We start from the raw sequence: 16,245 nt of genomic DNA on the forward strand, positions 1-16,245 counted from the left end.
ATTCGTATTTCTACTTAACATTTCTCTTGTCTACTCACATATTTTATTACTGCTTTAGGGTATCTTTACTTTATGGAATGTGAAAGAATGAAAAAAATCATGAGCGTTTTCATTCATGAAGAAGAAATGTTGCAAAGTTGGCTACTCTTAGTTGGCTCTGAAGCGCTATGCTGCCAAATTTACGAATTCCGGACTTTGAAATTTTTCAGGGCGGTCAAATAAGATGTTGCGAAGTGTACAATACAGAAGCAGACGGAAGACGCCATGCTTACATTGAAAATGTAGCATGTGTTTGTTATTTCAGAAATTTATTATGAAAACATTGTTTCCCATAAAAGGTACAGGAGCTCTGAGGTTTATATTTTCTACCACCAAACGTTTAATCTTCAAAGTGAAAATTCCAATATGGCTGCCGAACGTAGTGCTACATCGAGTTACTTACTTACTACCCTACAACTACGCTTATGCCGTGAATTCGGACTTAAGCGGTGGAGATTCCACGGGTAGAACGGTGCTCTGGGCAGCAGCAGCTGCTGATTCGGACACTGTTTTTATATACTCAAGTCGCTGACTGACCTTACAACACTGTTATGCCGGTTCACCCAATGTTCTATTACTGACGACACCACCTGTTCCTTGGCTTCGCTGTCCAACCGTTGAACCGCAGCTTGAAGTCCTTCACTCTCAGCAGACACCCCAGCAGTCGCATCAGTTGTTATAAGCTGCTCGTCTCGCGGAGTTAAGTGCAACAATGGTTCCTCATGGACGTTGTTGCGCTTCGGTAACGTGAGCTCAACAATCAGCTTGGCAGTGTTTCTCAAATACTTACATTGTTCCCTAGCGTGGATCAACATGTTGCAGAAGAGCATATCAATTGACGTCACTGTCATGATGCACACAGTCATCCAATAAAGCTGAAAAAATTTATTGAAAAGTAAAGAAATAGATGGAGCTAGTATATGACACTCACATCAGTAACCTGTTTGGGGGAGGTACGTTATGTGAGTATGTCTTACTACGCAGTAGGATCACATTACCAGGCCCTCATTAAATCCTTGAGCCATAAAACGCTTTAAGTACAGCTCTCGCCACGAAAACAGTCCAGTCAAGGTCTCAGCTTCCCCTTGCCTCTTCCACACCCCTGGCCCTCCAGGGTTGCCACACTTCTTCTAAGTTGCACAGTCGACACTTCGCGCGTTGTACGTATGGGGTTAATTTCGTCGCTTGAAATTGTTGCTTATTGGCAACACTGTTGGTTTGTTACGTGACCTTCACTGGACTGTTTTTGTGGCGAGAGAATTATTGATTGCTAGTTGACCCAAGCAAATTGTTAATATCTCTTCTAAACACTTATTTAATTCTATAAATACCCATCTCTTATAATTTCTAGTTTATTGTAATGAGTGCATTGGTTTGTTAACAATTTGTGGACTTTGACGTCAGTAGGATTTTTCCAGGGAGGGCAACCAAGGTAATTTTTTCCAGGAGAGGGGCAAAGTATGCACATCTTTCGCCCTAATATTGATGCCATAAAAATAAAGCAAAGACATTATCATTCTCATATCCACTTGTATGCATCTCAATATAAATAACATTGTTCTCCAGTTCGTGCCTACGGATGGAGAAAAATTGATAAATTAACAGTTCTCTACACTATGTTGTAAAAATTATTGAATTTTCAATCAAGACAATTTATGTATATTTATAGTTTACATAATTCATTTCTCTTCGTATGAGCTTCACTTCATCAGTACATACTAGGTATATTTTGTTTATTTTCCTATCTTAGAGCCTAATAAATACTAATAAATTATTACGAGATTAATGTTCTTTCACTAAAAGTAATTCTGATATCTAAAAAAAACCTTATTTAAATATTCTGTTAAATAATTTATTTAAAGCAATTTAAATCAGTAATTGCTTTCAAAAAATGCCTGATTTGAATCAACCAGATGAATTCACCTTGACTAAATAGGATCCACAAAACATAATACTTACCTGATAAGCGTAAGCAGCTAAGAAATTTCCAGTAATTTGTATATCGAAGGGGTACCAGCACTCAACAATCATTATGTTCTTCTTTACAAGGATGGTTTCGTTTCCTTTTTTCTCTTCTCTGACTGGGTAGTCCACGAGAGGCTTGGTGGCCCAGAAGATGTAGTCTATGAAGATGAGAATGGAGACCAATGCTGTGATCCATCTGCTTCTCTTGTAAGTTGTGAGATCTGCCTTCTCGTTCTCAGCAACGAACAACGGATGGGTTTCGATGTTGTCCCAGCAGTGAAGGACCTTTTGGAACTTCTCCTTCTTGGTGATGAAAACCAGGGCCTTCATAACGCCGTGGGTACCGTAGGTCGTCGTGGCGATGGCGGGAATCATCTTTTCGAAGTCGCTTCTTTTGAAGTAGATGTCCACGAAGGTCAAGATGATATGAAGAAAGAGCACTCCGAAGTGGAATGACGAGTATGCGTATCTCAGGATGACCTTCCACCGGCTGTAGTCCGTGTAGTAGTCGAAGTCGAAGTGACCGGCGAACTGCATCTCTCTGATGGCCAACCTGAAGAGTCCTCCTAGACCAGGACGCGATCTGTGTTCTTCCCTGTTCATCATCTCTCTCTCTCTCTGCAATGCGAAAAGACACCTTTGTTTCAGACTGAAAATTATCACCATCCGGAGAAGTATCGAGATAACACTAGGGAACGGCCATTTTGTATCCTCTTAGCGAATATGTGTTCTTAACTAATTTCGGCATGCTGATTTCGGATTTGCCACTCACATTTCTTCATCACGTACGAAGGTATAATATGGGTAAAGTATACACCACTGAATTCCGCTTTTCTTGTAATCTGGCAACACTTTACCTGTTTGCGTTCCAAATCGTCATGTATATCTTCAGTCGTTTCTTATGTCTTGGTATGATCTAACCTGTTTGCTACAATAAAACATATTATTGTATATCGTAACAAATATACAGCGTTTGATTCGTGAAGTGGCACAGTGACTGAACTTTGATAAGTTACAGTATGTGGACTCAAAGAACTTCTTATCTGTGTATATAACAGATTCTGTTACACTTCTGACCAATGCACTCCAAAATTGCAATGTAAAAACATCACAGATTGTGTAAAGATAGTGTACCTCCTGTTGTTGCTGGGATGTGAAAACCGCGCATGAGCCTCACATGGTCCATGTCATAGTTCTGCTGTAAAACTAAGATAATGGTTAAATGGTATTTATTCAATGCCTTTTTATGTATCTTTGATATGGCCTGAACCAATGGACCAGATTGTTATTTTTGTCGCACTGTAATGCGTGGCTATTCTTCGAAGAATAAAGGCAACTGCATTTGTTGATGTGCCCTTCGCATTGAAGTCGTTACCACATAGTGAGGGATTCCCAACTCCTAAATCACTATTCACCACAGTGGAACTGAACATTTCTCGTGACCAGGAATGTTCTTTCAAATATAAAAGATAGTGTTAGATATACGTGGATTAGTTTTTGTACAATAAATTACAAATCTTTTATTTCATCTGAAAATTAATTGAATAACATCTCCAAATGTCGGCGCACTAAGTGCTGCACTAACATGACTAATGTTGCCAATACACTTCATAATATAAAAAAAACTTTTTTTTAATATGGCATGATTAACCCCATAAATCGTCAGTAATGCATAGAATTGCTCCAACAAATCTCTAATATGCCTTCATGGCACGGTGTTATATGCACGGGGAACTTTAACTTTTATTTTACCTTTTATGCATAGAATTCATAAAAAACTATCGTTCGTTTTTCAATTCGATAAATACCCATAGGGTTTGATACAGATCAAACATTATTGCAAGAGACTCCATATCTGTCTTTTATCCATGTTTATATTTACTTCTTACAACATTTTTTTACACCTTACAAGCTTTTATAACATCCTGTCTCCGTTATATGTTGTTTTCAAAGAGGACCTTCTAATTTTTACTTACGAGTCAACAATAAATAAATAAACATACATGTGTGTATGTCTGTATGTATGTGAAAGTGTGTGTGTGTACCAGTTTTGATACCTAAGGTAGGTCATCTCTCATGGTGAGTTTCTTTAGAGCATGTCCCTACATAAGGTGCAGGGGGAAGCTTTAGCTATATCTTTACATACATATATGTATGCATGGTGCAATTACTGTTTATGCTAGAATAGCTGTTAACGTTTGTCAGAAAACCTTAACATAATTGACATAATTGAATTACATACATTAAAATACATATGTCACAGAAAAAAAGTTTAGATTCTGAATTAGATTGTAATGTTCCTCTTTAGATATTGCAATGTAAACTTACTGTTCTGTATTTAGAATGGCGACTCTCGTGTAACAATATTTGTTTTCTGTCCCTTATTTGAAGGCAGGCCCAGTCCTGGTAAGAGTGGGTCCAGTGTATCGAAGTGAGAACAGAACGATTATGAATCGTTGCAGAAGTATTACAGACCCTAGGCACCGTTCAGAAACTTAATTAATTTAGATTTCTATTACTAGGCACAGATTTGTCTTTCAGTCTATCAATCTATTTAGCATGAATAATAGCTTTTGCATTATTATTAAGCAGTACTTCGTATCGTAAAAGGAAGTACGAAATTGCAGTAGATATATTGAGCGTTTTTCTATTATCGTTGACTTACATGTAAGTCTAGTGTTGGTTGTAATCTATGTTTTTAGAGAACCGATTAAAGATCTTAATGGCAGCCTAATTGTCACCTTCGTGAAAGATAAATGATATCCAAGTGAATTGGAAGAAATCATCCACTTGGGAAGGTGACATTTTGCTGATTAAAGAGTGTGCTGGAGATAATTTGCCACTTAATCTATCAGCTAAAGTATTATTGAGGCACCACAATCAAACCGACTACTTTAATCTTTACAAAGAACCCCCAGAAATAAGTTTTGAACCAAACCTTCCTTCCAGAAATGTAGATTTAGGGTTGTGATATAAATCACAAGACTTTCCTATTGCAAATATGAATGTTTTCTACAAAATTTCCTAAATAACATCGTAAAATAGAATGCATTAATCAAATTACAACGTGATAGAACAGTTAAATGATAGTTTCTTTTAATTAAAAGGAACTCGTGCGAAACTCCATCTGTGACAAAAACGTTTAGATAAGGCTTCGTCTTAAATGCTTCTGTGAATTGTGTTGAACGTAAATACTCTAAATGTTTATACATTCTAACTATAATTGTTAGTATAATCTTCATACTTCAATAGAGCTCGACTACCAAGTTCAAATTAATTCAACAATCCACCTAAAACACTGAAGTCTACGAACGAAATTAGAAATGACGAATTGAAATGAAGCGTGAATGTTCTAAATTTAGAATGCCTAGCTTCCTCAGGTGTTTCCATGAAAGTCCTTTCAACTTAGTATTCAGAGAGGATACGTACTTGGAAACAGGATTGCGCTTCCGCGCGCTACAAATTTTCAAGTTTATATAACGTAACAATTCTCAAATATTGAAATTACATTAGATTAAAAACAGCTCCAAATCCCATGCAGTAGCTGTCATTTTCCAGACAGGAACTTGACAATCAGGAATGCAGTGGCAGAATTTACCTAAGCTCTTCCTGGTCACCAACTGCGTAAACATGTAAACAGGTGGAACCCAGGAAGAGACTACACATGACTGTCTCTGCATTGCTTAATAAAAGAGACTGGAGGTCATTGATCAGTTTTGAGCAATCAGTCAGAGGGTGCAGAAGTGCAACAAAAGTCTAGTAGAAGTAGAGTGGAGGCTGTGCATTTAGACTAGCACCACAGCGGACACCTCGTTTATAACCAGTCCGTAGTTCGATACCTCGAGGGAGCACTTCCACACGGTGAGAGACATGTATTTCCATTCACCATGTTGATCCGGTCTTTGAGGATATAAAACTCAAGTGTTGCGTTTTGCCATTCATATGTGTGTAGTTATCACCTCTCGCACCTTACCATCAAGCTTACCGCGAGCAGCGAGTTTGCCATTAGTTGGGGGTGAATGATGAATGAGCTACGACACGCAGATTCGATCCCAGTTGTTTTAGGAACGTTACGATAAGTGTTCTAAAGTAACTCTTGATAATTGATAACATTACGTTTGTTGAATAAATTGCTATATTACAATCACAGTTACTTAATTTCAAAAGTAGCTAATTACAGTTGAAAGTCATACAAAAGAGTAGTGCATATTTCCAAACACTGAGGTGTATAGTTTAGAAGAATCGCTACCTTTGTAGAGGTATGTGTATTTTCCACAAAATACTGTTATATTTCAATATTACTACGCCTTAAATATTTAGTGGTGTGTATTTTTATACTTCTTGTGTTTGCAGTAACTGTTCTCTCAAAATTCAGATGTTATGTTTTAAGCTCTACTGACCACTTGTTTAATGAGTCTGGGGGAACTACTTAATTTGTACAAAAAATAGGTCGCATAATTGTGATTTTAAATCAAAAGTAATGAAGTACAAACCATATAGATATAATAACAATGTATGGAAATTTGTTATTATCCTTACATAACAAATTGCAATAAAAATCACAAACAAATCGATTATTCAATCTAAGAATAACATTTATTAAAATTTCACTTTTAAATTACACTTTTTTGCCTTGTCTCCCTGCCAGAAAAATAACACTATATACTTGTGGTCTCAGGAACATTTATTACTTCCACACTTGGTTATAACCAGTAGATGCTTAAACTAACTTTAAACACTAAGGTTTATGGCTGCAGCAACACAGGCCTTCCATCTGTCCCTATCCTGAGCAAGATCTATATACTCTTTTCCATCCTTACCCATTTCCTTTAGGTCCATTTCAACGTTGTCCCTCCATCATCTTCTTGGTCTTCCTACAGGTCTCTTACCATCAGGTTTCCCAACAAGAATCTTGTAAACTCTTCTTTCCTCTCCCATTGGTGCCACGTGATCTGCCCACCTACGTCTTATTGATTTAATTATTCTAATAATATCTGGGCAGGAATACAAGTTGTGTAGTTCTAAATTATGTAACCTTCCCCTTTCACCAGTCTCCTCATTCCTTTTACGTCCAAATATTTTTTAAGGATTTTATTTTCAAATACTCTTAAATTATGTTCCTCTTTCATTGTAAGGGACTTAGTTTCACATTCTTATAATACTACAGGCAAGATTTCCGTTTTTGTAGGTATTATATGAGAAGATAAAAGTTTATTAGGAGATATGTAGCACACATTATCGTGAATTAAGTCTGCTTTTTATTTCCTCTTTAATATATTTTTCATTTTTTAGTATTACTCTTAAGTACTTGAATTTGGAAACTTATTCAAACGAGTTGTTATTAATAATTCAATTTTGATTGTTACCTAACATTTGCTTTTGGCCTTTAAGCATATATTTGGTTTTATCTTTCCTAACTTCTGAAGGGAAGTGTGATCGTCTTCATTCTGCTTTATAATATAAGCCTAAAATTTTCATGCTTGCCAACAGTACAACTTAAAAATAAAATAAAGAAACTTTTTAGACATCACAATTATTTATTAAACTTTATTAATAACGGAAACATACACAATAAACACAAATATTATGGTACTTAGAATAACAACCAAACATATTTTTGAAAACCATTCTAAAAGTGCATGTTGTGTACGTGTTCTATTTTGAAAGAACTCAAGCGTTTTTGTGGGGTAATAACTGAGTGTGTTGTTCATATTATTGGTTTCCATTATTAAACAACAAATGCAATTTCAAAATGAAAAATTGTGTTTTCAAAAATTAGATTCACAAAGGGTAAACAACGAAGCAAACATTAAAATATTAATGCTAAATCATTGAAAACAAACATTAATATTTTCCCACCAAATATATATAATGGTTGTATATATGTACAATCACCGGCAATAATAATGAGATACTTACAATCCTGAAATGCTTGCTTCCCTACAATGCATTGTGTGGGTTGACTAACTCTACGGTGGGGACTGATCTTGCTTTTGCCGTCAGTCATCCAAGAGAATTAGGCAATACACATATCATGTAGTAGGAAAGCGAGTATTTCAAAATGTTGGTGCTTCTTTTAAGAACTGTTTTTCGTGCACATACATTTTCCATAAATTCTGAGTACAATATCAAACAATAATGAACAATTTTTACAAGAATCCAATTAGAGTTAGTTGAGTCATATACAGAGTGATTCGAACCGACCAGACAAAATGAGCTGTAATATAAAATAAACTATACAGATATTAGCGTAATTTATACATGATGTACCAAAGATAGTGTGCCGTTGATTGTGGTCAGAGCATGTGTTTGAAAATGTCCGTCGTATCCAAGAAGCCACGCCTGCACCCGCGTTTGCATATTCGCCGTGACTCGCCGCATTGTTTCTTCCGTGACGTTCCTGATTTCAGCCGAAATATTGTCCCTTAAAGCTTCTAACGTACGCGATTTGTTTGCATATACCCTGCCCTTCAGTAAACCCCAAAAGAAGCATGCCTGGACACTGCAAACACGTTCGTACGTGCTCCACTATGTGTCCCGTAACCTTCCAGCATAAGTGCTGCCACCTGTGAGATCATCTGCACACCATTCGACTCAGTACAGTCCACGGATTATGTAGTAATTAAGAGCTGTTATATTAATCACCTGCAGGATTATTAGCAAATTCATCAGGTCGGTTCTATAAGAATCACCCTGTATATTTTTACACTTTTGTCTTCCTTTAAAAGGCGTTGATTATAGTTATAATGTATAATTAACATTTCATATGTGTATATATGTATGTATATATACAGGGTGTATCATAGGTGATACCGAAAACTGAAACGGTGAAATGTACAGGGTAGTAGAGAAAGAAAGTCTCAGTAAATATGGGGTTGAAAACGAATCGTTTGCGAGATAATTGGGAGTGTATGGTTACGATCCGCTAGTGACATGATTTTTTGTACACATTGTACGCTTGTTTCCTTGCGCAATCCGAGGTTTCTTTGTTTAAAACTGAACGCTATTGAAAGGTGGCGTTGTAAACAAACCATACGTCCTGTACAGGACAGAAGGTATACGTAACAGGCACGTCACTTGTAAAGTGACAAGCGTACGATGTGTACAAAAAACAAGTCAGTGGCGATTATCTCCCAAACGGTTCGTTTTCAACCACATGTTTACTAAGACGTTTTTGCTTCTAATAACGTGTAAGTTTCATAGTTTTGGTTTGCGCTGTTACTTATGATACACCCTGTGTATGCGTGTGTGTGTATATTGATGAGGTATAATGAGTGAAGTTAGAGAAGCGGCTCATTTAATGCTATCTTTACACTGTTCATTAACCTCTCGCCTCCTTCGACTGCCTCTAAGTTCTCCCAGGAATACGCTGCATTTCCTAATGCCTTCGTACTGAGGTTATACGGGAGGTGACGAAAATACATCTCGCCGGTAGAGGACTTGAGGAGTAATAAAACATGAGGTCCCAAAGGACATTGCTCTCAGTTAACTCAGTAACTCATTCGATGCACTTGACGCGGGATAACGGAGAAGCGTTGATCAGACTCGAAGTATTGACTCTGCCAGGTTATGGACACGACTTGCATATTCGTTTAGGACAGGACTCTTCAAGAACAGCGAGCAGGTATGATACGTGTGGAGAGGGTATTCTCACTCAGGTATAACTCTTCGTTTCCTTCATTGGCCTGGGCGGGCCCTTTTGCAGTAGTTATGAACCGAAAACCTCTTGCTACATCCCAGTGACTCTTGATCCCCGAACTTTATTTGAGTCACACTTCATGGTGGAGATGCTGGAGAGCCTCTTCTCTAACTTCACTCATTATACCTCATCAATCTGCATAGTTGTACTTAGTTCTCGTTATTTACAAATTTGCCACAAGTTGTCCCTCGTGGTCTGTTCTGTTCTCTCTTATTTCATTTGTACCAGGACAATGAAGTAGGTAATCACAGCTCCTAACACCTGAAAAATGAATTAAACTCAGTTAAATAATACCATAGCAACACAAATCTGAATATAATTAGAATTCCAAAGAGGAATTAGTGTGTTGTGCAGTAAATCCTACATTTTTTAGAAATTTAATAAAATTCAAGGTATTATTTAAACAGGGTATTTTCTCTTTAAATTTTATTCTCAATTCTTTGCATTGAAAATGTTTAAAATGTTTGGTTTACAGCATTGTATTTTTATGTAACATTTGTGTGGGGTGGAAAGTGAATGATATTGCGCGACAGGTCTGTTTTACTCAGAGCCAGTGTTACAATCGCAAGCAATTTGTCGCTTGAAGTTATTTCTGTTGTCATTCTTAGCAATGGAAAGATACATAATTAGATTAAGAAAAATGAATAAGCACTTGCTCCATTTATTTGTGACGTAATGAATATTTTGTTAGTTTTCAAATCATTGAAACGAAGGAAGAGTAATGAAAGCCCAATTCCAACACTCACTCACTCACTCACTGACATAAATATGCTCCTTTAAAGAAGCCTCTGAGGCGGAAAATGCTCCACGACATTGTCTCAACACAACGATAAATTTAAAAATTAGCCACTTAGCCTTTTCTAAGAGTGAAAATACCCTATCCTCAGATTCCCAGCAATGTCCGTTTCCGGGGGCGAAATCAAACATTGTTTTCTCATACTTTTCCCTTGAGATCCACAACTACGCAGATGATTCAATTCCAGTCAGAAAACGTGCTTCAAACAAGAGATTAAATATGAAAATACCTACATCGAGGCAGTTTTAATGAAATGTTTATTGTTGTAATTTGTCGTGATTGCCATGTTTATTGTTGGCCCTGGAAACAGACGTTGCTAGGATACTTAAGAAAAGGGCATTTTCACTCCAAAAACTACGATGTTTGAATTTTCGTATTTCCAAATATGGACTTCAGAATCTATTACAGAGGCAAGGTACGGGGAATGAATGTAATTCTATAGGCTTTTGTTTCTAGCAAAGGCATTTTGTAACATTGTAAGGTGGGGCTCACGTCTATTCTTTTTCTTGACTATACCCACCAGTTCTAACGGTTTTCCAGTGGAAAATAAGAATTGTAACAATGAGCGTCAGGTAATGTTGTACTTTTAAAAACATCCTCCTTCTCGTGTAGTATTTATTTTTGATTTTTGTACCTTTTGTGAGTAATTATCTTATTCAACGTGTCAAATAGATTAGATACAAGTAAAATATAACAAATTCTTCTAGAATATTCAAGCTAGGACGACAATGTAGGCGTAATTAGTGATTTAGACGAGAGTGACAGCTACCATGAGTGAAGATTTTATTGAGTATGATGACTATTTTGTATTTATTATATGGATGTTTAAAGTTTCAAGAACGTGTTGTTAGAGAATTTGTGCTTGGTAAGGATTTAAAAACTATTTGATGTACGACAAAGGTTTGTGAGATTAAAAACATTCTCTGGAAGCTTCTTGGACCATGGCACCAATATAAGATAATAAAGAATCTTGTTACGTTCTCGGTTTCAACCTAGCTACTGTTAATCCATTCCGGAAACCACAAGACATATCGGCCTACCATGAGGCCTCTTCAGACGTGGGAATAACGTAGGGTAGTTTTGTGTAAAATATATTAAATCTCACACAGAGTATACCTTAAAACTTTAGTTGTTCTTCATATGACACACTTGCAATCTCAAATAAACTTCTTATTAGAATTAAAACTGTATTAAGTTTGAAATTATTACTAGAGTACACAAATTGAAACATTCAGTTTTTAAAGTCACTTACTTCAGATATCAGAATCAATAAACTACATTACCTAGCAATCAGCACTCAATTATATCAAGGTTAGTCAATAACCATTGCACATACTACAAAACTGAGTAAAACAAATTATGACGTCATTGAATGACACAAGTATTTATTTTCATAATTGACATATTAAACAATGAGTTAATAAATAATGTGGGTGCGTAAAAATCTTACCAAATAAAACTAAATAAAACAATAAAAAATAAAATATAAAAATCTAAAAAACATAATAGAGGAGCACAAAATAAATTAAGCTTGTGAAAATAGCTAATTTATGTATTTTGTAAAAAGTACAACTAGCGACTGAGGGCCTCCCCTTTGGCGCAGTGGTAGCGTCGTTGCCTTGTAATCAAGGAGTCCCGGTTTCGATACCCGGTGGAGGCACAAGTGGTTCGGATCCCACTTTAAACTGTAGGTCCAGTACCGATTAGCCTTACTGTGCATAAAGTGGACTTAAAACACCAACTCAAACTAGCGACTGCTTGCTTGAGTGAGATAAGCGCGCGTCCCGAAAGTTTAGGAAATAGACAATAATATTTTGAGAATTTTTACTATATTAGATCACGTACACACTTAACGTTGCGTTCTAAACATACTCACTTGTGACATTTCCAGTCATAATGAGCATTGAGACACTCCCTTTCAACTTTTTCATGTATAAGAAGTGGCCTAAAGTTATGTCGAATCTGCTCGAATCGAATAGTATATGAATGACACTGCTTTTTTACGCAATTAACGTACATTGTTGTTCATGTCAATGCATATTGTTAACAATAAAATGTGATATTTCGGAAAACAGAGTAGCTACAACATGGATAGAACGGGACCTGGCAACTGTGGAATAATGGAACCTTCTCAAACAGTGCAAGTAAAATAAATAGGTGTTTTAAGAAAAGTGAAGTTTTTACTTTATAACCAGAAATAACAGTCTTTCCGTGGATGATAAACAGATTCTTTATCAACAATTATTCATAGAAGATAAGTCGTCTTGGCATTATGTTATAAACTTTTTTTTGTTTAAAACATGATTTTTGATCTTGACTAAAACACTGTATAAAACATTTAAAACATGTTAAAACAAAAAAAATGTATTTGTTTCTACTAAATCAGCATGTTTTGTTGTGAAGGTAGTGCTGTGTGAGGATGCTACGTTGGCAGGGTAGTATGCTGTCAGAATACTTTAGAGTTGTGGTACACTGTCATGATACTACGTTGTTAGATTGGTACACTGTCATGATACTACGTTGTTAGATTGGTACACTGTCATGATACTACGTTGTTAGGATAATGCACTTTTTAAGATGCTACGGTTCTAAATGCTACATTCTTAGGACGCTACGCTGTCAAGTTGGAACACTCTTAGGATGCTATGTTTTAACTGTAGTAAGGGGCTAAGTTCTCAATGTAGAAAACAGTAAGATTAGTATTATCGAGATGCTACGTGTCAAGGTGATGCTACGTGGACAATATACTACGTTGTGAGGAAAATACACTGTCAGGATTGTATATTGTCAACGTAGTCCGCTGCCAGGGTGTCACATTGTCCGTGTTTCACACTCTCAAGGTGCTAGTGCAGTGTCAGAATACTACGTTATCAAGGTAGTACGGTGTCTGAATACTACGTTGTTGTGATGGTACGCTGTTTGGATACTACGAGGGTCACTATTTATATTTTGAGCCTTGGCAACACTGATTGAAGTTAGGCGCGATTTGACGTTTGCACGGAATCGTCTGGCATTATTGATCATAACGTACTTCAAATGTTTTGTCAATAGCTTAATTTGTGTTGTTTATGTTGCCTTGGAGATTGCGCGACAACAATAAAATGGAATTAACTCGTGAACATGATTTTTTACGATTTTCGACGTGGATTATAAGACAAGAGTGCATCGATCAACTTACTTCCACATTTGGCGATGAAGCCCCATCCTTTGCCACTGTGAAACGCTGGTATAACGAATTTAATCGTGGTCGCCATTCGCTCACCGACGAGATTCGCGAAGGTCGTCCAAAATCAGTTGTTGTTCAAGAAAACATTGATGCTGTGCAAAACCTAATACTACAGCGCCTAGAATAACGTAGTGTGGAAAACGGCATGGTTCTGCGCTCTCTGGCTGGTTCCACTCGAAAATTATCCGCTAGAGGCGCTGGTGTTGACCCCGGTGCTCGGTGTTCGACTGCTTATAATGGAAGTAAATGGAGTTTTCGCTGCAACGTCTGATTCTTTTACATGAAACATTTCTATGAATGTGATAATTGCTATGATATTTGGTACAGTGGTCGCGAAGATATTAACGAACATTCTAGAAAGTCGACCACGTCCTGTTATCGTCATACTTTCGTTAATAATACGGGAGAAAAAATACGCATTCAATGTTCTTGGCAACTAAATTTTTGTGTATGAATTAGGTTCATTATTATTATCATCATCATCATTTCTTTTAAAGATATACACACTGAAGCATTTGTATTTTGGATATTTACTGTCTCTTTTCTTCCGCTTTAAACTAATCGCGGCGATGATGATAATGATGATTGCATGAAACGACAAGGGGAACCCCACAAAACTTTCTTAGAGCCATCGACATGAGTGTAAGGCAACTTTCAAACCAATGGGACAAGCAACACGGGATGTTCACACTGTCACACTAGTGACACACACTTCCAGACTGTAAAATAGCATTCATTGCAGATGAGGGTCCAAACAGCAAACGACACGTTCATATGGCGTATTCGCGTGCTACTTGTTACTTCGGTCGGAAAGCTCCTTAAAGGAAGGGTGCTGAGACCGAAGCGACGCGCTACACGGGGAGTTCCCAACTAAGTGACAAGCGACATGGTGCCTTCAGTCTATTAGCAAGCGTTTCTTGCAAACAACAGATAGGCGACACATTACAACAACAGATCTAGGCGACACGATAAGCCACACGTGTCACTTTGTCGCTTGTGCGTCGCTCAAATTGGGCCATTTCCTCAATAGCTTGCAACATGTTGCCGTGGTTTGTTGTTCGCGCATACGCGATGCAATGAGTGTCTTGCTTTAGTGAGATTGCGCACCAAAGCGACAAGCGGCACGCGACACTTATCGCTTGAGGATTTCACCAACCGAACGTTGGCCTGTGCTTCCCGTCATGCCGCTACGATGTGAAATGTTGCTCTTGATTGGCTCCTTTCCAAGCAACATGTGTCGCTTCGGTATGAAAGTTGCCTTGGACCGAATGACCCGTGTCGCTTTGGTGTGAAATCCTCGTGTCGTTTGTCGCGTGTCGCTTTGGTCTAAAATCTCCTTGAGGAAACGATGCAGTCAGAGCTTCTGTCCCTACGGTTCGAAAGGCTGCATTGATTTCCGACTGCTCGCTTTCAAGCGACATTTGTAGTTTGTCGCCTCGGTATGAAATATCTCTCAGGATACTATTTATATTATCATAACATAGAAAAATAAACTGTAATACACAGTCCAAGACCTGACGTCCGGAATCACATTGCGATGTTTCTTCTTGTGTTACGCATGCTATTTATTTATTAATTTTATTTTACTTTTCTTTCCAAATTAATGCCATTTCGTGACTGCAAATCACTCCACAAATATAACTGTTTCCATCAATTCACTTACCGCATTTCTAGAGAAACAAATCTACACAATATATTCCAAAAACTAACTAAGCCGCATTACTTTCATAACAAAATTAGCACCTGGGTCGATCGCACTGCCATCTACTTGTCATCGTCTCGGGGAACCAGTTTCTTGGGTTGTTTTCCAAACTACGTTATTCAAGGCGCTGTACTAATACTGCAAGATCGTCATGTGACATACTGTGAGATTGAGGCAACCATAGGCATTAGTTCCACAAGCATATATAAAATATTACATGATCATTTAGCTGTGAGAAAGGTATGTTCTTGTTGGATCCCACACAATTTGACAAAAACTCAAAAAGACGCTCGCGTCAATTGGTGCAAACAAATGCTCAATAAATACAATCTTGGTGCTTCAAAAGACGTATATAAGATTGTAACAGGTGACGAATCATGGATATGTGCATATGAGCAGGAACGTAAACAGCAGTCGACTGTATGGGTGTTTCAAGATGAACCCAATCCAACAAAAGTTGTTCGCGCTCGAAGCACATCGAAACAAATGGTCGCCTGTTTTTTCGGGAAAACTGGTCATGTGGCAACTGTGCCTTTAGAGGAACGTAGAACGGTCAACTCTGAATGGTACACAACAATTTGTTTGCCAGAGGTCTTCGGTCAAATACGGAAAACAAACAAACGCAGTCGGATCATTCTTCATCAAGACAATGCCAGCTGTCACACATCTCGTCTAACAACCGACTTTATGAAGAGTCAAAAAATCGAATTGATGGGTCATCCGCCGTACAGTCCTGATTTGGCACCCAATGACTTCTTTTTGTTCCCGAATGTCAAGAATAAATTGCGTGGACAACGATTTTCGTCGGCGGAAGACGC

General features: G+C 37.5%; 1 protein-coding gene across 1 annotated transcript in view; it reads right to left on the bottom strand.

Moving 5' to 3' along the window:
- Positions 1-8,837: 8,837 nt before the first annotated feature.
- LOC146001942 (odorant receptor coreceptor-like) overlaps positions 8,838-16,245 on the bottom strand; it is a 69,367-nt gene continuing 61,959 nt past the window's right edge. The window contains exon 6 of the mRNA XM_083139662.1: positions 8,838-9,964. Coding sequence (XP_082995788.1) covers positions 9,914-9,964 — 51 coding nt within the window. The 3' untranslated portion in view covers positions 8,838-9,913. The remainder of the gene's footprint in view (positions 9,965-16,245) is intronic.

Source organism: Lepisma saccharinum, chromosome 18, assembly GCF_977018435.1.
Source record: "Lepisma saccharinum chromosome 18, izLepSacc3.1, whole genome shotgun sequence".
Lineage (NCBI taxonomy): Eukaryota > Metazoa > Arthropoda > Insecta > Zygentoma > Lepismatidae > Lepisma > Lepisma saccharinum.